The sequence below is a fragment of the Pristis pectinata genome, chromosome 2 (genome assembly GCF_009764475.1).
Source record: "Pristis pectinata isolate sPriPec2 chromosome 2, sPriPec2.1.pri, whole genome shotgun sequence".
NCBI classification, from domain to species: domain Eukaryota; kingdom Metazoa; phylum Chordata; class Chondrichthyes; order Rhinopristiformes; family Pristidae; genus Pristis; species Pristis pectinata.
This window is the reverse complement of record NC_067406.1, coordinates 97,801,293-97,828,430: the sequence shown is the minus strand read 5'-3', so window position 1 is coordinate 97,828,430 and position 27,138 is coordinate 97,801,293. Positions and strand designations below refer to the sequence as shown.

Sequence of the window (27,138 nt, the reverse complement as noted above, 5' to 3'; positions counted from 1 at the left end):
GCGTAGCTTCCCAAGATGTATCACTTCGTACTTGTCCAAGTTCCTTTTGCCATTCATTTGCCCATTTTCCCAGTTGATTTAGATCCTTCTGTAACCTTAGACAAACTTCTTTGCTGAACACTATACCACTAGTTTTGGTGCCATCTACAAAATTACTAATCATGCCACCTACATTCTCATCTAAATCTTCAATATATATGACAAACAAGAGAGGAACCAGCACCATTCCCTGTGGCACACCACTGGTCATGGACCTCCAATCTGGAAAAAACAGTCTCCCATTGTTACACTCTGCCTCCTACCACCAAGCTAACTTTTTTCACACAATTAGCTCATTCACCCTGGATCCCACGTGTTCTAACCTTCCAGAGCAGGCAGAACTTTCTCAATGGGCTTGCTAAAATCCATGTAAACAATGTCTACCACTCTGCCCTTGTCAATCTCCTTTTTTTAAAAAAAAATGATCAAATTGTGAGATATTATTTCCCATACACCAAGCCATGCTGACTATCCTGAATCAGTCCTTGACTTTTTCAAATGGAAATAAATCCTGTCTTTCAGAATCCCTTCCAAAAACTTTCCCACCGTTGATGTAAGGTTCACCAGCCTGTAGGTCCTCTTTTAGCATAAGCAATGCAGGACAAATTTTTATCCTGAAATATTTTAAATGTGAATGCATATTATCCTGTATACCTACAAGTGCTTGCATGATTGAAGAATTCACCACCTTTGTCTATACAGCACAGGAAATATAGAAAAAGGAAAGTTTTCAGATTTTGCTGTACATTTAATCAGCAATTTCTTATTGCACTTCTCTTTATTTATGGACGTGGCAATGCCTCAAACCCATCGATTTAAATTAATTTTTTTAATATCGTTCTATTTTGTAAGTATATTTATGTAAGTCATTCATTACAAAAATACTAATACAGATTATTTGTGACCCATTTCGCCAAAAATTAATTGCAGGTTTAAGAGTGGTATCTTCAACTTTCAAGTAAAGTTCCAAGTAAGGAAACTTTTCAGTGTTAGCTTGTTTTACATGCTGCCTTTCTCCTTATTATCCCAGTTATTTGTGGTAAATAAATCTAAAATGCTATACACTAGTTCTATGTACACTCAATACACATTAACAAAACAACTTGAACTTGCTCATTGCTATTTGTAAGCTGGCCAGCAGCTTTAGTTATAATACAGCAATGACTATACTTCAGAAGTACTTAATTGGTATTTGAAGTGCTTTGCATTGCACTGAAATTGTGAAAACTACTGTAGAAATGCAAGTCCACTCTTTATTTTCACTGTTGTAAGTTCCACGTTTGAATTTTTGCAGGCTTGTCATCTTCAGCCACTAAAGCCCCTGCTCCATCTGATCCAAGTTCATCGATAACTACTAAACAGTTTGGTGATGCATATCCAACTCTCCAACCACCTTACCTGAAGATAGCTTCTCCATTGCATTCTGTGGGGCAGCCAACCAGTCCAGGATATCCACCAGGAATTCAACAGTTTACACAGGTGGGTTCACTATTAATCTAGGTTTTGACCTGCATTAGGAGACTGTCTTAAAGTTTCTTCGTAACTTCACTCAATTTGCATTTCATAGAATCATAGAACAGTATGGCACAATACAGGCCCTTCAGCCCACAATGTTGTGCTGACCTTTAAACCTCGCCTAAGAGTATCTAACCTCTTCCTCCCACATATCCCTCTATTTTAAATTCCTCCATATTCTGATCTAGCAATCTCTTGAATTTGACCATTGTATCTGCCTCCACCACCACTCCAGGCAGTGCATTCCATGCTCTGGGTAACCACTCTCTGGGTAAAAAACCTTCCTCTGATATCTCCCTTGAACTTCCCACCCATTACTTTAAAGCCATGCCCTCTTGTATTGAGCATTGGTGCCCTGGGAAAGAGGCACTGGCTGTCTACTCTATCTATTCCTCTTAATATTTTGTACACCTTTATCATGTCTTCTGTCATCCTCCTTCTCTCCAAGAGTAAAGCCCTAGCTCCCTTAGTCTCTCCTCATAATCCATACTCTCTAAACCAGGCAGCACCCTGGTAGATTTCCTCTGCACCCTTTCCAACGCTTCCACTTCGTTCTTATAATGAGGCGACCAGAACTGGACACAGCACTCTAAGTGTGGTCTAACCAGTTTTGTAGACCTGCATCATTACCTTGTGGCTCTTAAACTCGATTCCATGATTTATGAATGCTAACATCCCATAAGCTTTATTAACTACCCTATCCACCTGTGAAGCAACTTTCAGGGATCTGTGGATATGAACTCCCAATCCCTCTGCTCCTCCACGCTACCCAGAATCCTGCCATTAACTTTGTACTTTGCCTTGCAGTTTGTCCTGCCAGAGTGTACCACCTCACACTTCTCCGGATTGGACTCCATCTGCCACTTCTCAGCCCAGCTCTGGATCCTATCAATGTCCCTCTGCAATCTTTGATAATCCTCCACACTATCCACAACACCACCGACCTTTGTGTCATCTGCAAACTTGCCAACCCACCCTTCTACCCCCTCATCCAGGTCATTAATAAAAATCACGAAAAGTAGAGATCCCAGAACCGATCCTTGTGGGACACCGCGAGTCATAGCCCTCCAATCTGAATGCACTCCCTCCACCACAACCCTCTGCTTTCTACAGGCAAGGCAATTCTGAATCCACATGGCCAAGCTTCCCTGGATCCCATGCCCGCTGACCTTCTGAAGAAGCCTACCATGTGGAACCTTGTCAAATGCCTTACTAAAATCCATGTAGACCACATCTACTGCACTACCCTCATCATTCTGCCTGGTCACCTCCTCAAAGTACACTATCAGACTTGTGAGACATGATCTGCCCTTCACAAATCCATGCTGGCTGTCCCTGATCAGACCATGATTCTCTAAATGCCCATAGATCCTATCTCTAAGAATCCTTTCCAACAGCTTACCCACCACAGACGTAAGGCTCACCGGTTTATAATTCCCTGGACTATCCCTACTACCTTTTTTGAATAAGGGGACATTTGCCACCCTCCAATCCTCCGGTACCATTTCCGTGGACGACGAGGACTCAAAAGATCCTAGTCAAAGGTTCAGCAATCTCCTCCCTCGCCTCGCGGAGCAGCCTGGGGAATATTCCGTCAGGGCCCAGGGACTTATCTGTCCTAATATTTTCTAACAGCTCCAACACATCCTCTCTCTTGATATCCACATGGTCTAGAACATTAACCTTACCAACACTGTCCTCAGTATCATCAAGGCCCCTCTCCTTGCTGAATTCTTTGAGGACCTCACCCACTTCCACAGCTTCCAGGCACATTTTCTTCCCACCTTTGTCTCTAATCGGTCCTACCTTTACTCTCGTCATCCTTCTGCTCTTCACACAAATGAAAAATGCCTTTGGATTTTCCTTAACCCTACTCACCAAGGCCTTTTCATGTCCCCTTCTTGCTCTCCTCTGGCCATTAAGTTCCTTCCTTGCTACCCCCTATTCCTCAGGAGCCCTATCTGATCCTTGCTGCCTACACCTCCTAACTAGATGTTCCACCTCTCTTGTCACCCATGGTTCCTTCACCCTACCATTCTTTCTCTGCCTTACCAGGACAAATTTATCCCTAACATCCTGCAAGAGATCCCTGAACAACGACCACGTCTCCATAGTACATTTCCCTTCAAAAATGTCATCCCAATTTACACTCGCAAGTTCTAGCCTTATAGCCTCATAATTTGCCCTTCCCCAATTAAATATCTTCCCGTCCTCTTTGCTCCTATCCTTGTCCATGACAATGCTAAAGGTTAGGGAGCAGTGGTCGCTGTCCCCCAAATGCTCACCCACCGAGAGATCTGTCACCTGACCCAGTTCATTACCTAATACTAGATCTAATATGGCATTCCCTCTAGTCGGCCTGTCGAGATACTATGACAGGAATCCTTCCTGGACACACTTAACAAACTCTGCCCCGTCTAAACCTTTGGCACTAAGCAGGTGCCAATCAGTATTTGGGAAGTTGAAGTCTCCCATGATGATAACCCTGTTATTTTTGCACCTTTTCAAAAGCTGCCTCCCCATCTGCTCCTCAGTATCCTTGCTGCTACCAGGGGGCCTATAGAATACTCCCAGTAGAGTAACTGCTCCTTTCTTGTTCCTAACTTCCACCCATACTGAGGATCTTTCTACATTATCCACCCTTTCTGCAGCTGTAATAGTATCCCTGACCAGTACTGCCACCCCTCCTCCTCTTCTCCCCCACTCCTTAGCCCCTTTAAAATACTGAAATCTGGGAATATTCAGTATCCATTCCTGCTCTGGTGACAGCCAAGTCTCTGCAAGAGCCACAATATCATAATTCCATGTATTTATCCAAGCTCTCAATTCATCACCCTTATTCCTGATACTTCTTGCATTTAAGTAAATGCATTTTAGCCCATCCACCTTTCTACTTTTATACCCTATATTCGGCTTCTCCTTCCTCAAATCCTCTCTATATATTAGATCTGACTTTACTCCATGCATTTCTTCCACTGACTTATCCCTCCGGTTCCCATCCCCCTTGCAAACTAGTTTAAACCCTCCCAAACCGCACTAGCAAACCTGCCTGCAAGGATATTGGTCCCCCTTGAGTTCAGGTGTAACCCATCCACTCTGAACAGGTCCCATCTTCCCCAGAAGAGATCCCAATGATCCAAAAATCTAAAACCTTGCTCCCTGCACCAACTCCTGAGCCACGCATTCATCTGCCATATTCTCCTATTCTTACCTTCACTATCATGTGGCACTGGCAGCAATCCTGAGATTGCTACCCTTGAGGTCCTGTTCTTCAGCCTTCTGCCTAGCTCCCTAAACTCACTTTTCAGGACCTCATCCCCCTTCCTACCTATGTCATTGGTACCAACATGTACCACAACTTCTGGCTGCTTTCCCTCCTGCTCAAGAATGCTGTGGACCCGATCAGAGACATCCTGGACCCTGGCACCTGGGAGGCAACATACCATCCGGGATTCCCGCTCACATCCACAGAGCCTCCTGTCTGTTCCCCTGACTATCGAGTCCCCTATCACTATTGCTCTCCTCTTCTCCTCCCTTCCCTTCTGAGCAGCAGGACCATTCCCTGTGCCAGAGACGTGGCTTCTGGCGCTTGATCCCTGTAGGTCATCCCCCTCAACGACATTCAAAATGGAATACCTGTTATTGAGGGGGACAGCCTCCGGGTTCCTCTGCACTGTCTGCCTGTTCCCTTTCTCTCCCCTGACAGTCACTCATCCATCTGCCTCCTGGACCCTGGAAGTACCTGCTGTAAGGGGGGTGACTGCCTCCCGATGCACAGCATCTACATACCTCTCTCCCTCCCTGATGCTTCTCAGTGTTTGAAGCTGCGACTCCAGCTCATCAATTCTGAGCCCAAGTTCCTCCAGCCTCCAGCACTTACAGCAGATATGGTCACCATGCACCACAGCAGGGTCCACTAGCTCCCGCATCATGCAGCTGCAGCATATCGCCTTGCCCTCCATCTGAACTTCTTTTTTCTTATCTAGCTGTAGACTACTTAAAGTTATAACAATAGCAGTAAACCTTACCTTTACTTACCAGCTACTTACCGGTGTTGTTGCAGATGGCTTCCACCTCTTGATGCTGAAGCCTGTTGTGCCAAAGCCACTCACTCTGACTCTGTCTACTCCAACAATGGCTGCTCTGCTTGACACGACCTCCTTTTTATTGGCCCTTCTAAATTAGCCCGGACCTGTGAGGGACCCGCCTCTCCAACGTCTCCCGGGCCGATTCTGTAAAGGAAAAGCCCGCCAAACCCACAAGCTTTTTAAATACTCTCAAGGTACCTGTGAGGGACCCGCTGCTCCAACATCTCCCAGGTTGATTCTGTTCTCCCGGGCTGATTTGTTTGCTCCTCCCAAAAATATCCTTGAGGATGCAGTAGGTTAAGAAGGCAGCTCACTAACACCTTAAGGGCATTGAGGATGGGCAACTAAATGCTGGCTCACCCTGCGAAGCCCAGGTCTCTTAAATGAAAAAAAATTGTAATGGGGCTTGAGGGTGAAATGAGACAGAGTTTGCATTGTTGGTATTTTCTCCTTTTCACACATGTAGAGCATCTTATTTGATCTGTCTTGGAAAATTTGGTCTGTGTGTAGCCTCATTCATGGAGGTGCATCAGGCTTGAGATGTAACAAGTTGTTCTCCTCTTCTGCTTTAACCGGGAAATGCACTTTAATGGTTCACTGACTTTTGTTGTAAGTTAATTTGGTTGCTGGTGAAAGGTTTGAAAGCCTGCACTTCTTAATTATCTGACATAGTTAGTCATGAAATTAAGGTAACATGTAACATTTAAGATAGTTGCTCCAGTAACATATACTATGTCTGTAACCTAAATCAGTTTCAAAAATCTCTTGCAAAGTCAAAGTTGCTACCAGATGTAAGTTAATGCATGGTTCCAGTTCATTTACTATGCAGTATCTTCCAGTTTTAATAGCAAAATCCCTTTTCCAAATTGGCAATCTTAATGTCTTTGGATATTTCACAAGTTTTTTCAAATAAGCATTTTTTCTGTAATGCTTAAATTAATTACTGTTAAAGAACTTGCGTGCAATGACGTCTTTTGCTTGAATTAGGATAAAAGGATATACGTGCATAACCAGAGGAAAATCTTTGCTTTTTGTTATGCAGCCATTTTCCAATGTTAATCAGTTGTCATCAAGCATGGAGGGGCTATCCTTTCAGAATAAGCAGCAGAGTGAAGCTCTGAAGCAAGTCAGTCTTCTTCAAGAGCATAATATTCTTCCACCTGTTCCAATCCAGTGCCCTCCATCCAGTTTAAGTCCAGAACTAAGAAAGCTTAATTGCAGTCCAGAGTAAGTATATTACCTACAAATTTGTATATGCTGAACAACAAAATATGCCTGAAGAGGCGTTTATTCTTGATCAATGCCATATTATCTGTGACTAAGTTGCTGTATGTGTTTAAGGTTGTGCTTTTTCTATTCTGTTCCATTCTAAAATTGTTGCAGTTTTAAAATCAAGTGGATTAGTTAATCATTCATCGCTGGCAAATTTATAATTGAATAGCTGCTAATTGTATTCCTTCCTTGGCAGTTTATTAGACCCTTAGTGATGGTGTCACTCTTATAAACAAACTTAAGATCTGTGAATATATTCCCAAAGTTTTGTAATTCCAGCTGTTTACATTTGTGAACTGCCTCTGATTTTCCTCACCCTTTTCAAAGCTGGTAAAAATTAAATAAAGCATGAGACTAATGAAAATACATTTGAGTTATGATATTCCAAAGGGAAAATAAAATCTTGAGATTGTACTGCTGGGAATTGTTCAATCTGCACTCTAACTGGCCCTGAAGGCATGGAATTCTCAAAACCATTAGTAACATCCATTATTTTTGTGGTTCACTTTGAGACTGATTTGGTAATATGCAGTCAGGAATGTTTGATTCCAAGTGTAATTACCAGAATTTTAGAATTAATGACTGCTTTGTTGAAGATGATTGCTTTTGGGAAGGAAATTTTTCAACTCTTGAAGACTTTTTTGCAAAACTAGATGATCTAAGCATAAAAGATTTCGTTCAGAAATATAAATTTGTAGATGTAATATTTGATGAAAAAGGGAAGAAACTTGAAATTATTCTTGAAACCTTAATGTTCAAACAGGATTTTACTACAGTCGTATAAGAAAATCACCCTTTTCACGAAACTTGTGTCATGCATGAGCATGCGCATCCGCATTGTTCAGGTTATGCACTACATTAATTGCTCTTTCTGACTCGTCATTGTCAAATTTTCAAATTGGGCTATAGTCATAGAGCAATACAGCAGGGATACAGGACCTTCAGCCCAACATGTCCAGGCCAACCACATTGTCCACCCAACTAGTCCCAATTTCCTGTGTTTGCTTCATGTCCCTACAGGCCCCTCCCCTCCATGTACCTGTCCAAGTGATTCTTATTGTACCTGCCTCAACCACTTCCTCTGGCAGCTCATTTGATACACTCACCACGCTCTTGCGTGAAAAAGTTGCCCCTCAGGTTCCTTTTAAATCTTTCCCCTCTCACCCTAAATCTATGCCCCCTAGTTTTGGACTCCCCTTCGCTTTGGAAAAGACTTACCTTATCTATGCCTCTCATAATTTTAAACATTTCTATGAGGTCACCCCTCATTCTCCTGCGTTCCAAGGAATAAAGACCTAGCCTGGCCAGCCTCAGGCCCTCTAGTCCTGGCAACATCCTTGTAAATCTTTTCTGCGCTCTTTCCAGTTTAACCACATCTTTCCTATAACAGAGTAATCAAAACTGTACACGGTACTCCAAGTGCGGCCTCACCATCGACTTGTATAACTGAAACAAAATGTCCCAACTCCAATATTTAATGCCCTGACTGATGAAGACCAGTATGCTAAATGCCTTTTTCACCACCCTATCATTATAGCAAAGCCCTTAGAAACCCTAGACCTGTTGAGTTCCTCCTTTTTGGTTTAAAGTTGGGCCTTCAGGTCAAATCCTGAATAACGAGATGGGGTATCTATTTTAGACCCATTGGTTGTTATTAAAGGCCCCTGGAAGATACGAGTCTCAACTCAGATCCTGTTATATACTAAAGTTTACCTCACTGAAAACTATACTTGCTTGAGCAGAGGGAGGGTATCACTGTGGTTTAAAAAAAAATATGTGCTGATGTATTCAGAAGTGTATTGCCGAAATAGCAGCCAAAGAGAGATATATTTTTACATTGTATCTTATCACACTAGGGCTGACACAAGATGCTCACTAAAATGTGTCCCCTTCTCATTCAGTATTCATTAAACTAAATCTACTCTCTCTGAACGTGTGTTGGTGCGCATGGTCTAAGTATACCTACACTATCTACTTAGCATCTGCAGTACTTAAAAATAATAATTTGGCCATATAAACTGAGTAAGATTTTTTCTTCCTGGGATTTATTCTGTAATGATGCAATGCCTTACTTGCACTCATTTTGCGCTATTTACTTTATCTCAGCTTATTCCGGTGCACCCTGATGAATGTTCCTCAGACCCAGGCTTTGCTGAACAAAGCAAAACTTCCCCTTGGGTTATTACTTCATCCTTTCAGAGACCTGACGGTAATTTAATTTATTTGGTGTCTATAATGATGCTCTTCACCCTGTGTTATTTCTCATGATGCAATAGTTGGCACTTAGTATCTTCTGTGCAAAACTGCTCATAAAAGTTGTTCAACCTAAGATGTGGAAAAAATAGAATGTAAAAGTGTCTTTCTCATTACATGCATGTGAAGTTAAAACTGTTTTAGCCTAGATTGCACTTAGATTTTACTTTTCTAATATTGTAATGGGAAATAGTGACAGCAGGTAGATAGGAATTCCCATGCATCAGAAATATATTATCATCCTCTCATTGCTATTGGGTCCAAATCTTGACCTATAACTATTGTGGGTGTACCTTAAGGACTGGAATGGTTGGGGAAGGTGGCTCACCATCATCTTCTCAAGGGTTATGGGCAATGAATGCAAGCAGATCCCAAAAACTGATTTTGAAGATTAGGCAAAAGAGGAGTTAATAGCAGAATTCCTGGCCCACAGGCTAAGATGACATTTCTAATTGTTCCTGCCATTAGTGTCAAAACTAGCAAGAGGCTCCCTTTCTATTTTCTACCACAGATGGGTAAAACATTCTAAATTTCGGCAGCTATTTTAGTGATTAGAAATGATGGATTTTCTGTGCGCAATTTCATCTAATACTTGGTATTACAAGGGGGTGGAGATTTTTTATCCCTCTTATTGTACCACTTTAACTTCTGTATTCTGTTTTAAGATAGGACAGTGTCTCCCAAGCTTAAATTAAACATATTTTCCTTAGAAAGTTGGATGTTAATACAAAAGAGGCATTCTACAGTGAAATTCTAGGGGCAGTTTTGCTGCGTTTTTTTCTAAATGTTTTCTTTAGACTTGCATGTTATAAATAACTTGGAACATGTTGCCCACAAATTTGTGAATTTTCTCTAGGTTTTTAGCCACTCCTTCGTAACATTCATTTGCTAAATGAAGAAATCATGTTTATTTCCTGAGCATTAGTATATTTTATTGATTTCTACCCAAGGAACATATTAATGCTTTGCATGGATCATTAGTCAGCATCAAAGTTGTTGAGAAAACCATTGCCGCTCACCAAAAGAAATATCGTGCTTAATAGGTTCTGCAGAGGAGGGCAAACTTCGTGCTTGAATTTCTTCTCAATGGAACCTTTCTGGAGGATCTATTAAAAACTAGCTAGATAGTACTGCAATCTTCATCAGCAGTTCCACAGAAAAGCACCGGATACTAGTAGTGCATTTGTCAGCATGTTCCAAGCTGCCATGTCTGCATGAGATGGTGCAAAAGTACAGAAACCACTGGAATTCAGATGATGGCTCATCTTGCCTTCTATTCTGCTGTTGGACATGGCACTTAGTTGAATGATGGTTTCTGGTCATGCTGAGTTGAAGGGCCTGATGCAATTAGCCCTCACCTTTTTACCCATTTTGCTGAAAAAGGTAAACAAAGCTTGTTGAAAAGTGAAAAGCGAAAAGTGAAAAGCAAAAAGCTGCAGATGTGGAAAATCTGAAATAAGAACAAACTTCTGGAAGTATTCAGCAGGCCAGGCAGCAGCTCAGCAGAAAGAAAATCTGAGTTAACATTTCAGGTTGATGACCTTTTGAGCTTTTCATCCTTCAGAAGCCACTGAAGGGGGAAGTCAGTCACTGTTGCAAGCATTTGCAATTTTTAAAGAGGCAACTGCAAAAGTTATGACTGTTTTGCAAGTGAGTTTAACTCAGCAGTTGGTCTTACTGAGGGAATTTTAGAAGCTTTAAATCAAATTTAAAAGGAAGACCTAAATGTGTGGTAACCTTAACATTCTGGTTGGACTTGGAGTCACCAGTCTGAAGTGTTAACTTACTATACAGATGCTGCTTGTTCTGAATACTTCCAGCATTTCTTTAAATGAAGCGAATCTCTTTTTTAAATTAGCATTTAATGTTTTTAATGAGGTAAAATTGTTTACTTTTTAAAACATTTAATTTTTCTGTTATTTAAATGCATTTCAATCGCTTCTCAATCCAATCCTCAAAGACATTTAGAAACAGTGGGGAAAGCCTTTTGGCAATACGAGCTATCAGAAGTCTGTCAAGGTTTTCTGGGGAGACACCTCAGAATCCAGTCCTTGAGACTTAGTTATTTCTCTGCTTTGGCTGTGCAGGATGACTGTGACAGTGACACCTCCCAAGACATTGGGAGGCATGCAGCTGGAAAAGGTTTTTGCAATCACAGGCAACCTGTAGCAGGAGCATTATGTGAGATCTGGGCTGGAGAAATCAATCATGGTCCAGCAGGCCTTTGCTTGGTGTGTGTATATAATTGCATATTTTTGATCCCATTTTAGATATTAACTGAACTTGCATTTATTGAGAAAATCATGAATTTTTGCTCAATAATAATAACTGGTTTTGTTGATGATTCAGCATTTACCTGTGATTACGTCCAGCACCATTGTCAGATGTCGATCCTGCAGAACGTACATTAACCCGTTTGTATCCTTCCTTGATCAAAGGAGATGGAAATGTAACCTGTGTTATCGAGTTAATGATGGTAAGTTAACAAATGTTTGTGAACTTCGGAGTTATTTAAATATATGAAAAATCTGCATATGTTAAAAATAGACATTTTCAAAACTCATGAAGTACCAGAGAGATTTATAGAGTTCATAGCAGCTCTTCCATTCTACGAGCATCATAAGGCACAAAAGTGGAGAGACCATCTCACTGACTGTGGCTAATGTTTACAGTTTGTAAAGCGACAACTGTATTGAGAAGTTTATTTATCCCTTGCTAAGGGAATTTTAGTAGCTCAGGATCATTTTTTTTAAAAAGGACCTAAAATGTGGTGGTCTCAATGTGCTGATTGGCCCAGAGACGAATGCATCAGAAAAAATTAAAGTGTAGCTAAAGGAATGGTATGGAAAAGACAGTTCTTTTTCACAGGGCATTAACACCAATATTAGGATGGTGATGAAGCTTTCCTTCAGAGACTGGCACCACTTGATTTGGAGCGCAATCAATGTCTAGAACCATAGAACAATACGGCACGATACAGGCCCTTCGGCCCACCATGTTGTGCCGTATCTAACCCCTTCCTCCACACCTATGACTATCTAACCCCTTCCTCCCACATATCTCTCTAACTTAGATTCCTCCATATGCTTATCAAACAATCTCTTGAACTTGTCCAATGTATCAGCCTCCACCACCACCCCAGGCAGCGCATTCCATACACCAACCACTCTCTGGGTGAAAAACCTCCCTCTGACATCACCCTTGAACTTCCCACCCAATACCTTAAAGCCATGTCCTCTTGTTTTGAGCATTGGCGCCCTGGGAAAGAGGTGCTGGCTGTCCACTCTATCTGTTCCTCTCAATATCTTGTATACCTCTATCATGTCTCCCCTCATCCTCCTTCTCTCCAATGAGAACAGCCCTAGCTCCTTTAATCTCTCCCCATAATCCATACTCTCCAATCCAGGCAGCAACCTGGTAAATCTCCTCTGCACCCTTTCCAACGCCTCCACATCCTTCCTATAATGAGGCAACCAGAACTGGACACAGTACTCCAAGTGTGGCCTAACCAGAGTTTTGTAAAGCTGCATCATCACTTCGCGGCTCTTAAACTCGATCCCCCGATTTATGAAAGCTAACATCCCGTAAGCTTTCTTAACTACCCTATCCACCTGCGAGGCAACTTTCAGTGATCTGTGGATATGAACCCCCAGATCCCTCTGCTCCTCTACAGTCCAGAATCTTTCCATTTACCTTGTACTCTGCCTTGGAGTTTGTCCTTCCAAAGTGTACCACCTCACAGTTCTCTGGATTGAACTCCATCTGCCACTTGTCAGCCCAGCTCTGCATCCTATCAATATCCCTCTGCAAGCTTCTACAGCCCTCCACACTATCCACAACACCACCGACCTTTGTGTCATCTGCAAACTTGCTAACCCACCCTTCCACCCCCTCATTAAGTCATTAATAAATATCACAAAAAGCAGAGGTCCCAGAACCGATCCCTACGGGACACCACTAGTCACAGCCCTCCAATCTGAATGCACTCCCTCCACCACAACCCTCTGCTTTCTACAGGCTAGCCAATTTTGAATCCACACGGCCAAGCTTCCCCGGATCCCTTGGCCTCTGACCTTCTGAAGAAGCCTACCATGCGGAACCTTGTCAAACGCCTTACTAAAATCCATGTAGACCACATCCACTGCACTACCCTCATCAATCTTCCTGGTCACCTCCTCAAAGAACCCTATCAGGCTTGTGAGGCAAGATCTTCCCTTCACAAAACAGCTGGCTGTCCCTAATCAGTCCATATTTCTCCAAGTGCTTAAAGATCCTATCTCTTAGAATTCTTTCCAATAGCTTACCCACCACAGACATAAGGCTCACCGGTCTATAATTCCCTGGACTATCCCTACTACCTTTTTTGAATAAGGGGACAACATTTGCCACCCTGCAATCCTCTGGTACCATCCCCGTTGACAATTAGGACTCAAAGATCCTAACCAACGGTTCAGCAATCTCCTCCCTCGCCTCACGAAGCAGCCTGGGGAATATTCCGTCAGGCCCTGGGGACTTAACTGTCCTAATATTTTCTAACAACTCCATCACATCCTCTCTCTTAATATCTACGTACTCCAGAACATTACCCTCACCTACACTGTTCTCAGCATCATCAAGACCCCTCTCCTTGGTGAATACTGAAGAGAAGTATTCATTGAGAACCTCACCCACTTCCACAGCTTCCATGCACATCCTCCCACCTTTGTCTTTAATCGGACCTACCTTTACCCTAGCCATCCTTCTGCTCTTCACATACGAGAAAAAAGCCTTGGGATTCTCCTTAACCCTGCTTGCCAAAGCCTTTTCATGTCCCCTTCTCGCTCTCCTCAGCCCTTTCTTAAGCTCCTTCCTTGCTACTCTATATTCCTCACGAGCCCTGTCCAATCCCTGCTGCTTACACCTTATGTATGCTGCCCTCTTCTTCCTAACTAGTTGTTCCACCTCTCTCATCACCCACAGTTCCTTCACCCTACCATTCCTTCTCTGCCTCACCGGGACAAATTTATCCCTAACATCCTGCAAAAGATCCCTGAACATCGACCACATCTCCATAGTATATTTCCCTTCAAAAATGTCACCCCAATGTACACTCCCAAGTTCTCACCTTATAGCCTCATAATTCGCCTTCCCCCAATTAAATATCTTCCAGTCCTCTTTGCTCCTATCCCTGTCCATGACAATTCTAAAGGTTATGGAGCAATGGTCACTGTCCCCCAAATGCTCACCCACCGATAGATCTGTCACCTGACCCGGTTTATTACCTAAAACTAGATCTAATATGGCATTCCCTCTAGTTGGCCTGTCAATGTACTGCGTCAGGAATCCATCCTGGACACACTTAACAAACTGCGCCCCGTCTAAACCCTTGGCACTAAGTAGGTGCCAATCAATATTTAGAAAGTTGAAGTCTCCCATTATAATAACACTGTTATTTTTGCATCTCTCCAAAAACTGCCTCCCAATCTGCTCCTCAGTATCCCTACTGCTACCGGGGGGCCTATAGAATACTCCCAGAAGGGTAACTGCCCCTTTCTTATTCCTAACTTCCACCCATATTGACTCTGGAGAGGATCCTTCTGGATTATCTACCCTTTCTGCAGCTGTAACTTTGTCCCGGACCAGTATCGCCACTCCTCCTCCTCTTCTCCCCCCTCCCTATCCCTTTTAAAACACTGAAAACCAGGAATATTCAATATCCATTCCTGCCCTGATGTCAGCCATGTCTCTGTAATAGCCACAATATCATAGTCCCATGTACTTATCCAAGCTGTCAGTTCATCTCCCTTATTCCTGATGCTTCTCGCATTCAAGTACATGCACTTCAGCCCATCCACCTTACTACTTTTATAGCCTGTACTCTGCCTCTCCATCCTCAAAGCCTCTCTATCTGTCAGATCTGACTTTTCCCCATCCCCTTCTTCCTCTGACCTATTCCTTTGGTTCCCTTCCCCCTCACAATCTAGTTTAAACCCTCCTGAACCACCCTAGCAAACCTGGCCGCAAGGATATTGGCCCCCCTCAAGTTCGGGTGTAACCCGTCCTCTCTGTAGAGGTCCCACCTTCCCCAGAAGAGATCCGAATGATCCAAAAATCTAAAACCCTCCCTCCTGCACCAACTTCTCAGCCACGCATTTATCTTCCATCTCCTCCTATTCCTGCCTTCACTATCGCTTGGCACTGGCAGCAATCCCGAGATCGCTACCCTCGAGGTCCTGTCCTTCAGCCTTCTGCCTAGCTCCCTAAACTCACTTTTCAGGACCTCATCCCCCTTCCTACCTATGTCGTTGGTACCAACATGAACCACGACTTCTGGCTGTTCTCCCTCCCGCTTTAGAATCCTGTGGACCTGATCAGTGACATCCCGGACCCTGGCACCTGGGAGGTAACATACCATCCGGGATTCATGCTCACTGCCACAGAACCTCCTATCTGTTTCCCTGACTATCAAGTCCCCTATCACTAGCGCCTTCCTCTTCTCCCTTCCCTTCTGAGCAGTAAGACCGGTCCCAGTGCCACGGAGCTGGCTACTGCTGCTAGGCCCCGCCAGGTCATCTCCCTCAACAGTCTCCAAAGCGGAAAACCTGTTATTGAGGGGAACAGCCTCCGAGGTCCTCTGTTCTAACAGAAAGAATGGATAAATCTACAGAACAAACACTAAGTTCATAAGGTGGTGGAAATAATATTTCTGAAAATGAACAAAATGTAAGATGAGATTAATACAAGGCCTAAGACGTAGAAAAACTACAGCACAATTCAGGCCCTTCGGCCCACAAAGCTGTGCCGAACATGTCCCTACCCTAGAAATTACTAGGTTTACCCATAGTCCTATATTTTAATCAGCTCCATGTACCTGTCTAACAGTCTCTTGAAAGACCCTATCGTATCTGCCTCCACAACTGTTTCCGGCAGCCCATTCCACGCACTCACCACTCTCTGAGTAAAAAACTTACCCCTGACATCTCCTCTATACCTACTCCCCAGCACCTTAAACCTGTGTCCTCTTGTGGCCACCAATTCAGCCCTGGGGTAAAGCCTCTGATGATCTACCCTATCAATAGCTCTCATCATCTTATACACCTCTATCAGGTCCCCCCTCATCCTACGTCTCTCCAAGGAGAAAAGGCCGAGTTCCCTCAACCTGCTTTCATATGGCATGCTCCGCATTCCAGGCAGCATCCTTGTAAATCTCCTCTGCAACCTCTTTATGGCTTCCACATCTTTCCTGTAGTGAGGCCACCAGAACTGAGCACAATACTCCAAGTGGGGTCTGACCAGGGACCTATATAGCTGCAGCAATACCTCTCGGCTCCTAAATTCAATTCCCTGATTGATGAAGGACAATACACCATATGCCTTCTTAACCACAGAATCAACCTGCCCAGCCGCTTTGAGCGTCCTATGGACTCGGACCCCCAGATCCCTCTGATCCTCCATACTGCCAAGAGTCCTACCATTAATACTATATTCCGCCAACATATTTGACCTACCAAAATGAACCACTTCACATTTATCTGGGCTGAACTGCATCTGCCACTTCTCAGCCCAACTCTGCATCCTACCTATGTCCCTCTGTAACCTCTGACAGCCCTCCAAACTATCCACAACACCCCCAACCTTTGTGTCATTCGCAAACTTACTTAACCCACCCCTCACTTCCTCATCCAGGTCGTTTATAAAAATCACAAAGAGTAAGGGTCCCAGTACAGATCCCTGAGGTGCACCACTGGTCACTGACCTCCACCCAGAATACGACCCTTCAACAACCACTCTTTGCCTTCTGTTGGCCAGCCAGTTCTGGATCCACACTGCAACGTCCCCTTGGATCCCATGTCTCCTCACCTTCTCCATAAGCTCGCATGGTGTAGCTTATCAAATGCCTGCTGAAATCCATATACCACTACATCTACTGCTCTCCTCCTTCATCAATGTGCTTAGTCACATCCTCAAAAAGTTCAATCAGGCTCGTAAGACAGGACCTGCCCTTGATAAAGCCATGCTGACTATTCCTAATCATATTATTACCTCTCCAAATGTTTCATAAATCCTGCCTCAGGATCTCCTCCATCCGCCTTACCAACCACTGAGGTAAGACTCACGGGTCTATAATTCCCTGGGCTATCCCTACTCCCCTTCTTGAATAAGGGAACAACATCCGCAACCCTCCAATCTTCCGGAACCTCTCCTGTCTCCATCAACGACGCAAAGATCATCATCAGAGGCTCCGCAATCTCCTCCCTGGCCTCCCACAGCAACCTGGGGTACATCTCATCTGGTCCCAGCGACTTATCTAACTTGATGCTTTCCAAAAGATTCAGCACCACCTCTTTTCTAATATCTACATGCTCAAGCTTTTCAGGCCGCTGCAAGTCCCCACTACAATCCCCCAGATCTTTTTCTGTGGTGAATACTGACGTAAAGTATTCATTAAGTACCACCGCTGTTTCTTCCGGATCCATACACACTTTCCCACTGCTGCACTTGATAGGCCCTATCTTTTCGCATCTCATCCTCTTACTCTTCACATACTTGTAGAATGCCTTGGGGTTTTCCTTAATCTTGCCTGCCAAGGCCTTCTCATGTCCCCTTCTGGCTCTCCTAATCTCTTTCTTGAGTTCCTTCCTTTTAGCCTTGTACTCCTCCAGATCTCTAACATTACCTAGCTCTCTGTACCTTTTGTATGCTTTTCTTTTCCTTTTGACTAGATTTATTATAGCCTTTGTACACCACGGTTCCTGTATGCTATCATGACTCCCCTGTCTCATCGGAACATGTCTATTCAGAGTTCCACACAAATACCCCTGAATATTTGCCACATATCTTCTGTACTTTTCCCAGAGAACTCTGTTCCCAATTTAATCTTCCAATTTCTTGCCTGAGAGCCTCATAATTCCCTTTACTCCAAGTAAACACCTTTCTGGTCTGTCTGTTCCATATCCCTCTCCAGTGCTAACGTAGAGATAGAATTATGATCACTACCACCAAAATGTTCACCCAATGAGAGATCTGACACCTGACCAGGTTCATTTCCCAATATCAAATCAAGCACAGCCTCTCCTCTTGTAGGTCATCTACATACTGTGTCAAGGACCCTTCCTGAACCACACTTAACAACTCCACCCCATCTAAACCCCTCACTGTCTGGAGATGCCAATCGATGTTTGGGAAATTAAAATCCCCCATCACAACAAACTCTGTTATTCTTACACCTTTCTAGGATCTGCTTCCCTATCTGCTCCTCATAACCCTGTCACTATTGGGCGGCCTATAAAGTTATCGACCCCTTCCTGTTCCTAACCTCCACCCACAGAGACTCTGTAGGACAATCCCTCCACAACATCCACCTTTTCCGCAGCCGTGACACTATCTCTGATCAACAGTGCCACTCCCCCACCTCTCTTATCTCCCTCCCTGTACTTCCTGAAACATCTAAAACCCGGCATTTGAATCAACCATTCCAGCCCCGGAGCCATTTAAGTCTCCGTAATGGCCACCACATCATAGCTCCAAGTATCGATCCAAGCTCTAAGCTCATCTGCCTTGTTCACAACACTCCTTGCGTTAAATAGACCACATCTCAAGCCTGTCTGAACACGCTCCCTTCTCTATCACCTGCCTATGGTACTTGCTCCTAGCCTCCTCTATTTGAGAGCCAGACACCTCTTCCCAGTCTCTCCAGTACGGATCCCAGTCCCCTAACAATTCTAATTTAAACTCTCCCCAGTAGCCTTAGCAAACCTCCCCCCAGTACGTTGGTCCCCCTGGGATTCAAGTGCAACCTGTCCTCTTTGAACAGGTCATACCTGCCCCAAAAGAGGCCCCAATGATCCAGAAACTGAATCCCTGCTCCTTACTCCAATCCCTCAACCACACATTTAACCCTCCTCCTCATTCTATTCCTACACCCACTGTCGCTTAGCACAGGCAGTAATCCGGAAATTACTACCTTTGAGGTCCTGCCTTCTCAACTTCCTTCCTAATTCTCTATAGTTTCTTTTCAGGACCTCATTCCTTTCCCTACCTATGTCGTTGGTACCAATATGTACCACGACTTCTGGCTGTTCTCCCTCTCCCTTCAGGATACCTTGGACGCGATCCGAAACATCCCAGACCCTGGCACCTGGGAGGCAAACTACCCTTCCGAGTTTCCTTCCTGCGTCCATAGAATCACTTGTCTGCCCACTAACTGTAGAGTCCCCTAATACTAGTGCCCTCCCTCACTCCTTCACCTACCCAACAGAGCCCACAGGGCCGGGCTCTGTGCCAGAGACACTGCCACTGTTGCTTCCCCCAGGTAGGCTGTCCTCCCCCAACAGTACTCAAGCAGGAGTACTTATTGTCAAGGGGTACAGCCACAGGGGTACTCTCTAATCCTGACTCTTCCCTTTCCCATTTCCCCATTCCCCTTCCCCCCTCTTACCCCTCTCTTTCCCCTTCCCCCCGCCCCTCCCCCCCCTCCCCCCCTCCCCCCCTCCCCCCTTCCCCCCCTTCCCCCCTTCCCCCCTTCCCCCCCTTCCCCCCCTTCCCCCTTCCCCCTTCCCCCTTCCCCCTTCCCCTTCCCCTTTCCCCCTTCCCCTTTCCCTTTCCCCTTTCCCTTTCCCCCCTTCCCCCCTTCCCCCCTTCCCCCTTCCCCCTCCTGACTGTGACCCAATTGCCTGATTCTATGGTCCTGGTCGTGACCACCTGCCTATAACTCCTCTCTATCACCTCCTCATTCTCCCTGAGCAGATGAAGGACATTGAGCTGCATCTCCAGTTCCCTAACACGGTCCCTCAGGAGCTGCAGCTTGACACACCGGGTGCAGATGTAGCCCTCCCAGAGGCAGGGAGACTCTGGGAACTCCCACATCTGACACCGAGTACAGGAAACCGCACTCATACCCCTTCCTTAACTCAAGTCACCTACCTTTTCTCGCCCCTTTACGCCGAAGCCCTTGAGCCAAAGCCCCTTGAGCCAAAGCCCAGAACACTCTGCTCCCTCTCACTCCACTGCCTGCTCTGATGCTGCCCGCTGGATAGGGCGGTTGGCTTTTTAAACTGCCCGCGCCACGCCTGCGCAGTCCGTCCCCCACTCTACCACTTAAAACTTTTACAACCCTTATAAAAGTACCTTATAAAAACACTAACCCTAATAAATTACAACCCTATTAAAAACTAAGCCTTATACTTAAAACCCTGATAAAAAAGAAAAACTTATCTGCTCCGAAGTCCTCCAAAGCGAAGCCCATGAAGCCTCCGAAGATTAGTAAGTTTGCTGATGACACTAAAATAGATGATGTCATGGACAGTGAAGATGGTTTTGAGAAATTACAGAGGAAACTTGATCAGCTGGGTAAGTCAGTTAAGGAATGGAGTTTAATTCCGATAAATGCGACGTGTTACATTTTGGGAAGTAGGACTTTCGCAGTGAACGGTAGGACCCTGGGGTGTGTTGTATCACAGAGGGACCTAGGAGTACAAGTACATTGTTTCCTGAAAATGGTAACACAGATAGACACAGTGGTGAAGAAGGCTTTTGGCATGCTGGCCTTCAGTCAGGGCATTGGCATGTTATGTTGCAGTTGTACAAGACGTTGGTGAGGCCACATTTGGAATATTGTGTTCAGTTTTGGTTGCTCTGCTATAGGAAACATGCCATTAACCTGGAAAGAGTGCAGAAAAAATTTACAAGGATGTTGCTAGGACTTGAGGGACTGAGTTGTTAAGCAGCTTTATTCATTGGAGTATTGGAGAATGAGGGGTGATCTTATAGATGTGTATAAAATCATGAAAAGCATAGATAGGGTGAATGCACTCAGTCTTTTTCTCAGGGTTGGGGAATCGAGAACTAGAGGTCATAGGTTTAAGGGGAGAGGTTTAATAGGAACCTGAGTCACAATATTTTCACCCAGAGGGTGGGACATATATGGAATGAGCTGCCAGAGAAAATGGTTGAGGCGGGTACATTAACAACATTTGAAAGGTACTTGGACAAGTACATGGAGAGGAAAGGTTTGGAGGGATATGGGCCAAACATGGGCAAATGGGACTGGCTTAGTTGGGCTGAAAGGTCCATTTCCATGCTGACTCTAATTGTCAAATAAATTAACTATGCAAATGTGAAGAATCAGAGATTACTGCATTCTTTGGAATTGGAATTGGGACTCAGTCAAGAAATTTAACTTGTATATGTTTAAATACTCTTCTAAAACCAAATATGAAAGGTTGGAAGGACCTAAAAATGCAATGAATGGCCCCAAGGAAAATAAGAAGCAATGATAATACATGATATTTGACAACTTTCATGCCTATTTTTTTCCTTCCTGCACCGTATATTCAGTGGTTATTTTTCAGATTTCCTTTAGTTGCATTGGTTAAAAATTAATATTATTATTTGCGATTTCACTGTCCATGTGAAGCTGTGGGAGTGTCAAATATTAGAACTCTATACCTGATAAACAAAGGACTGCAGAGGCTGGAATCTGGATGAAAAAAACAAGAAGACACTGGAGGAACTCAGCAGGTCAGGCAGCAGTGCTGAAGAAGGGTCCTGACCTGAAACGTTTGACCATCTGCTTTTCTCCATGGATGCTGCCTGACTTGCTGAGTTTCTCCAGCATCTTGTTGTTTTTAGGACTCTATACCTGAAGTTTGCTGTCAAGTTCTAGATAGCCTCCCCACCTATATGAATTTGCTGCTTTGGCAGGATTCTTATGATGTTTGTCATAACTATTATTGCACGGTTCTGCAGTGCATTGGTAAGATCTGATATATATATATATGTGTGTGTGTGTGTGTGTGTGTGTGTGTGTGTGTTAAATTTTGGCCATGGTGCATTAGGAGTAATACTAATGCGTTAAGGAAGTAACAGAGAAGTAAGTGATGGTTAATTATCCAGAAAAAAAAATAAAGGTTTTGATTGTGGTACATAAATGGCATAGGGGATATAGTAAATATTGTTTCAAAATAAATGGGGAAAATAAGATTTGAGAACAGATACTTTGTGAAAAATGCTATGATATAGGAGTAACAATTTTACAAAAAAGATGTTTGGAGCTGTAGAATCAGGACTGAAGGGTATTTAGAACTATGCCAGATGCTATCGCGGTATAATGCTATAATATGAGAAGGATGAGTCTTGATGGGAAAAGTAATTTTATCATTTTTTCACCTTAGTATTTCCAGAACTAATTGTTTCTTTGTGTTCAATTGCACATTTACCCACATCCCTGCAGTAGGGCCTTTGTTTTGCTGCTGTTGTGCATTGTTTTGACATCATTCCTAGATTAAGTTTTGCCTGTTCCACCTTTTAACCTGTTTGCTAAGGAGATCATTAGTATTGGTTTGAAACTGCTTGCATAAATTAGAATATTAGTGTACATTTACATATAAAATCTTTCACATTAAATTGCAGTACCTGAAGAATTTATGTATAATCCTTTGACACGCTCATATGGTGAACCACATAAACGACCGGAGGTTCAAACTGCAACTGTGGAATTTATTGCTTCTTCGGATTATATGGTAAAATGTTGTATTCTGGATAACCATTCTGGATATTATAGTTATTGCCATTCTTGTATATTGGCAAATATTTGTTGCTTGTATAGAGTGCAGTGTTGCAATCTAATTGAAAGACTTCAAGATTGACGTGTATGATTAAAATGTATAACTCTGTATTCTGCAATTCTAAATTTTTCAGCACCTCTTTCAATGGCCAAAATATTTCCTTTTCAGTTACGACCTCCTCAACCTGCTGTCTATCTCTTTGTTTTTGATGTTTCCCATAATGCTGTGGAATCAGGATATCTGAACATTTGTTGTCAGTCATTGTTAGAAAACTTAGACAAGTAAGTGTCTTCTTGTTTTGAAAAAAAAGTAGCTTGTGTTTGAGGGTGTGGAGTATTTAGGGGTTTGGATATTTAATTATTCCAGAGAATTTGAAATTGTGTGAGATATGAAATTATATAACATGGGAATGTCTTTTCTACAGTTATAATTTGAAGTGCTTTAATTGGAGTGTAAAGACATTCACAACCTGAAGCTTCATAGAAAATATTATAGTTTGACTTAAAATGCATTTTACGACTTATTTGAATGAATAATGTACTAGAATTTAGTTAGTTCTTTTGTCTTTTGGATAACAGACTTAAGTGCAAGCCCAAGAAGAGATCTGATACTGTAATACAATATTTTCATTTTAGTTGTTTGTTATTTACTAGCATTGCAGATTTTTTTTGAGATCATCACTAAGGTTATGTGTGTGTAAAAATATTTATAAATATATTCTAGGTTACCTGGGGATTCAAGGACCAGAATAGGATTTATTACATTTGACAGCACTGTTCACTTCTTCAACTTGCAGGAAGGGTTGTCACAGCCTCAAATGTTGATTGTGTCAGAGATTGAAGGTACAATACGAAAATACGTCTTATATTTGTAATTTTGTGGTTTATTTTTGGTTATGTGGCAGTAAGCTGTTCGTAAGAATGGGTTGTTAAATTCATTTTTATTGAACTAATTATAGGATTTTAATCTAAAACAAAATGTTATTTCTGGACAAGTGCAAGCTTTAATACAATTTTGTAGAATGATATCAGCTACCTAGGAAAAGTTAACAAGGAAAATGTCTGCCAAAATTAAGTAATCTGTTTTTTGTTATGAGTAAATTGGTTAAAGTAATCTGTCCAAGTTTAGTATACATCTTTGGGAGTGGTGGTTCTGACCCCTGAAAGCACAAGAAGTGACAGAATGTCTCTTGCTTTTCCTGGTTAATAAAGGAATGAAGAGTTTATGACATATTCAAGGGGAAGTCAAGAAGTACAGGGGACAATAATTTTTAACTCTTTATCAGTGAGAGTTAATTGTTGAGATCCAGCCAACATTGCTGAAAGTGAGTTTGCTGATTTGGACAATTTGGAGATAATGAATATAGGAGATTGTATCAGGGAATAAAATTTCAAATTTCCTGCTTATTCCCGGGACCCTCTTACATTTTAGGCCCACTGTGATCTCAACACATACCCTTCTGACCAGCATTTTTCAGACTCAACAGTTGCAAAAGTAGTAGATCTTGGAAACTGTGGCAGGGATCACCTGCAGTCTATATAGATGTAATACTGACCCAGTATCTCACTGTAGGTGCATTCTCATCATTGTCAACAGGGAAAACTGAAGGAAATCTGTGTTATTAGAAGAGAACGTCTTATCTTTCCCAGTACTTTTTCAAATTCACTATGCCTGGGGAATGCTGATGTATGTCAGTTCGTGGTAAAGTGAAAAAATTACTTCAATATTCTAACTGTAATGTAAACAGTAATATGTGCTCCTAGGTGCAAAAGAAGATTTGTATTTTTAAAATGCCTTTATCCAGTTATCTTGCTGCTTTGTTTGTTGTGTATATGTTCTGAATATTTCTGCTCCTCTGTGTCTTTTTAAAGTTTTATTATTTAAGAAGAACCAGGGAATTCACAGACACACTTGGCATTAAGATTGCAACCACCAGTTCCCAGGTCTAGTTTTCTGAATGATTGAATGTTTCTTTTGTGTTGTCCTGCATTGTGAACAGTTCCCTCTTTAGGTATTTTCATCCCTTGCTTTAAATAAGAGTTGTCATCAATTTCCCCTTCAAAATTCTTGTGGTCCACCTCCACCCCATTCATATTAAAGCCACACCTATACTTTCCACCACAAACTCCATACCACTGATTACATCAGCCTCCCTGCAGTAATTTTTCTCTGGTAGTCTAAGAATCTGAGGCATAGCCTCAGGGTAAAGGGGTGTCCCTTAAAAACTGAGATGAGGAGGAATTTCTTCAGCCAGAGGATGGTGAATTTGTGGAATTCATTGCCACAGACGGCTGTGGAGGCCAAGTCATTGGGTGTATTTAATGCAGAGATTGATAGGTTCTTGATGGTAAGGGGGTTAAGGGTTATGGGGAGAAGGCAGGACAATGGGGTTGGAAAAACCCCATTTGACTCGATGGGCCAAATGGCCTAATTCTGCTTCTATACTTTATGATCTAATCTTATTTGCTCCTTGGCTGAAATTTCATGTCCTCTGCATTTCAGACTGCATAGTTCCACCAGTATAACACTGTCCACTTCTATCTCTCAGCCAGCTTCTGAAATATTCATCTGTTTCTTAAAGTCTCCAGATGACCATTCAGTTACAGTCCTGGTCAGTTTATGTCCTTTATTTGGCTTTCTTTGCTAACAGAGGTGCATTTGAATCTTTCAACACGTTCATAACTCTGAAATCAACATGACAAACTTTGGCATGGATTGTAAGTCATGAAGAAACACTTCTGTTTTCTGGGAGATGTTATCTGATTATTAATTACAAGCTAACTTCTGCAATTTTCATATATATATTTCTCACACAGATATCTTCGTACCGACTCCTGACAGCTTGTTGGTAAATTTACATGAAAGCAAGGAGGTAGGTAATAGGGAAGGAAATCTTGGATTAAGGTTTAACATTGTTCTATTTCAAACTTTGCACTGAATTCCTGATCTTGTAATTCCACAGTGTTACTAATTAAGGTCGCTTAATCACTTAAGGGGCATGTGAGGGGAATTTATAATTGAAGCAAAAAACTGCAAATACTTGAAACCTAAAACAAAACCAGAAAATGCTGGAAGCATTATGGAAGTTCTGATGAAGGGTCCTTGACGTGAAAATACCACGGGTGTTGCTTGACCTCATCAGTGCTTCCAGCATTTTCTTTTTTTTTTATTTGTCATTTGCTTTGCTTTGGGATCTGTATCAATATTAAATTAGTTTTTCATAACTTAATTGTTTTATGAAGCAAAGAACAATCTTAAAGAGAGTGCTGATGGACTAGGCCATTACATTGAGCAATCTTTGGTTATTACATATTGCTTTCCAGAAACATGGAGCATGCAGGTGCTGCCAAATTCAAATGAATTACCCCAGATGGTATATATGCTGTAATATCTCTACAGAAAGATAAGATATTTATTTATTAGTCACATGTACATCGAAACACACAGTGAAATGCATCTTTGCGTACAGTGTTCTGGGGGCAGCCCACAAGTGTCGCCACGCTTCCGGCGCCAACATAGCATGCCCACAGCTCTTAACCCGTACGTCTTTGGAATGTGTGTGGAAACTGGAGCACCCGTAGGAAACCCACACAGACACACGGGGAGAATGTACAAACTCCTTACAGACAGCGGCGGGAATTGAACCCGGGTCGCTGGCACTGTAATAGCATTACGCTAACCGCTATACTACCATGCCACAGAGGTAAATGAGGAAGCTTTGGTTTTGTGGCATGCCATCTAGTCTGCAATAACTCATGGTAAAGTTTGATAAGCACATTGTAATTTTGTAATTAGAGGTAATCTTTCCTCCAGTTTTATTCCCCAGGTGTCTTCCTGACACCTGTAGATATTTTAGGATTTATCATGAGTGCATTAAAGATGTAAATGAAGCACTGTTGCTGTACACCCACTTGCATATACTTTAATGAGATAATTTTTTCCCTAGCTGACTATGCATCTCTGTTCTTGCCCTCCCTCCTCCTGGACAGGGCATGAATGAGTTCCTCTGGTCCTTACCTTCTATATCACCAGTCTTTTCCTGAGCTTCAGGTTGCCTGCCACTTTAATTCACCATCCCACGCCTGCTCTGACCTTTCTGTTTGTGGCCTCCTGCACTTTTACAATGGGATGTAATGCAGACTTGAGGAACAGCACCTTGTCTTCCATCTGAGCACGCTGAAGCCTTCTGGGCTCGATAACATTTCTTCAATTTTAGGTCATTCTTTCTTTCTGTCTGTATCATAACTGGCCAATTCTACCCGTCATTATCTTGATTTAGTTTTTCTCTTCCTATTTGTATTGACTGACCTACTGGGTATATCCCACACCCTTGCTATTAGCAACACATTAAACAGAGAAAGAAGCATAATCTAATCCTATTTGCTATTCCTGTTGCTACATCAACTCATTTGGTCTCATTCCCTCAG

General features: G+C 42.8%; 1 protein-coding gene across 10 annotated transcripts in view; it reads left to right on the top strand.

The window, feature by feature from the left end:
- Positions 1–27,138, top strand: part of LOC127586505 (protein transport protein Sec24B-like) — a 153,437-nt gene that overhangs the window by 78,069 nt on the left and 48,230 nt on the right. For all 10 annotated transcript variants that reach the window (XM_052044565.1, XM_052044575.1, XM_052044558.1 and 7 more), the window contains 8 exons: positions 1,334–1,518; positions 6,685–6,869; positions 9,021–9,123; positions 11,517–11,643; positions 22,557–22,666; positions 22,880–22,992; positions 23,435–23,553; positions 25,528–25,583. In XM_052044565.1, the coding sequence (XP_051900525.1) occupies positions 1,334–1,518; positions 6,685–6,869; positions 9,021–9,123; positions 11,517–11,643; positions 22,557–22,666; positions 22,880–22,992; positions 23,435–23,553; positions 25,528–25,583 (998 nt within the window). The remainder of the gene's footprint in view (positions 1–1,333; positions 1,519–6,684; positions 6,870–9,020; positions 9,124–11,516; positions 11,644–22,556; positions 22,667–22,879; positions 22,993–23,434; positions 23,554–25,527; positions 25,584–27,138) is intronic.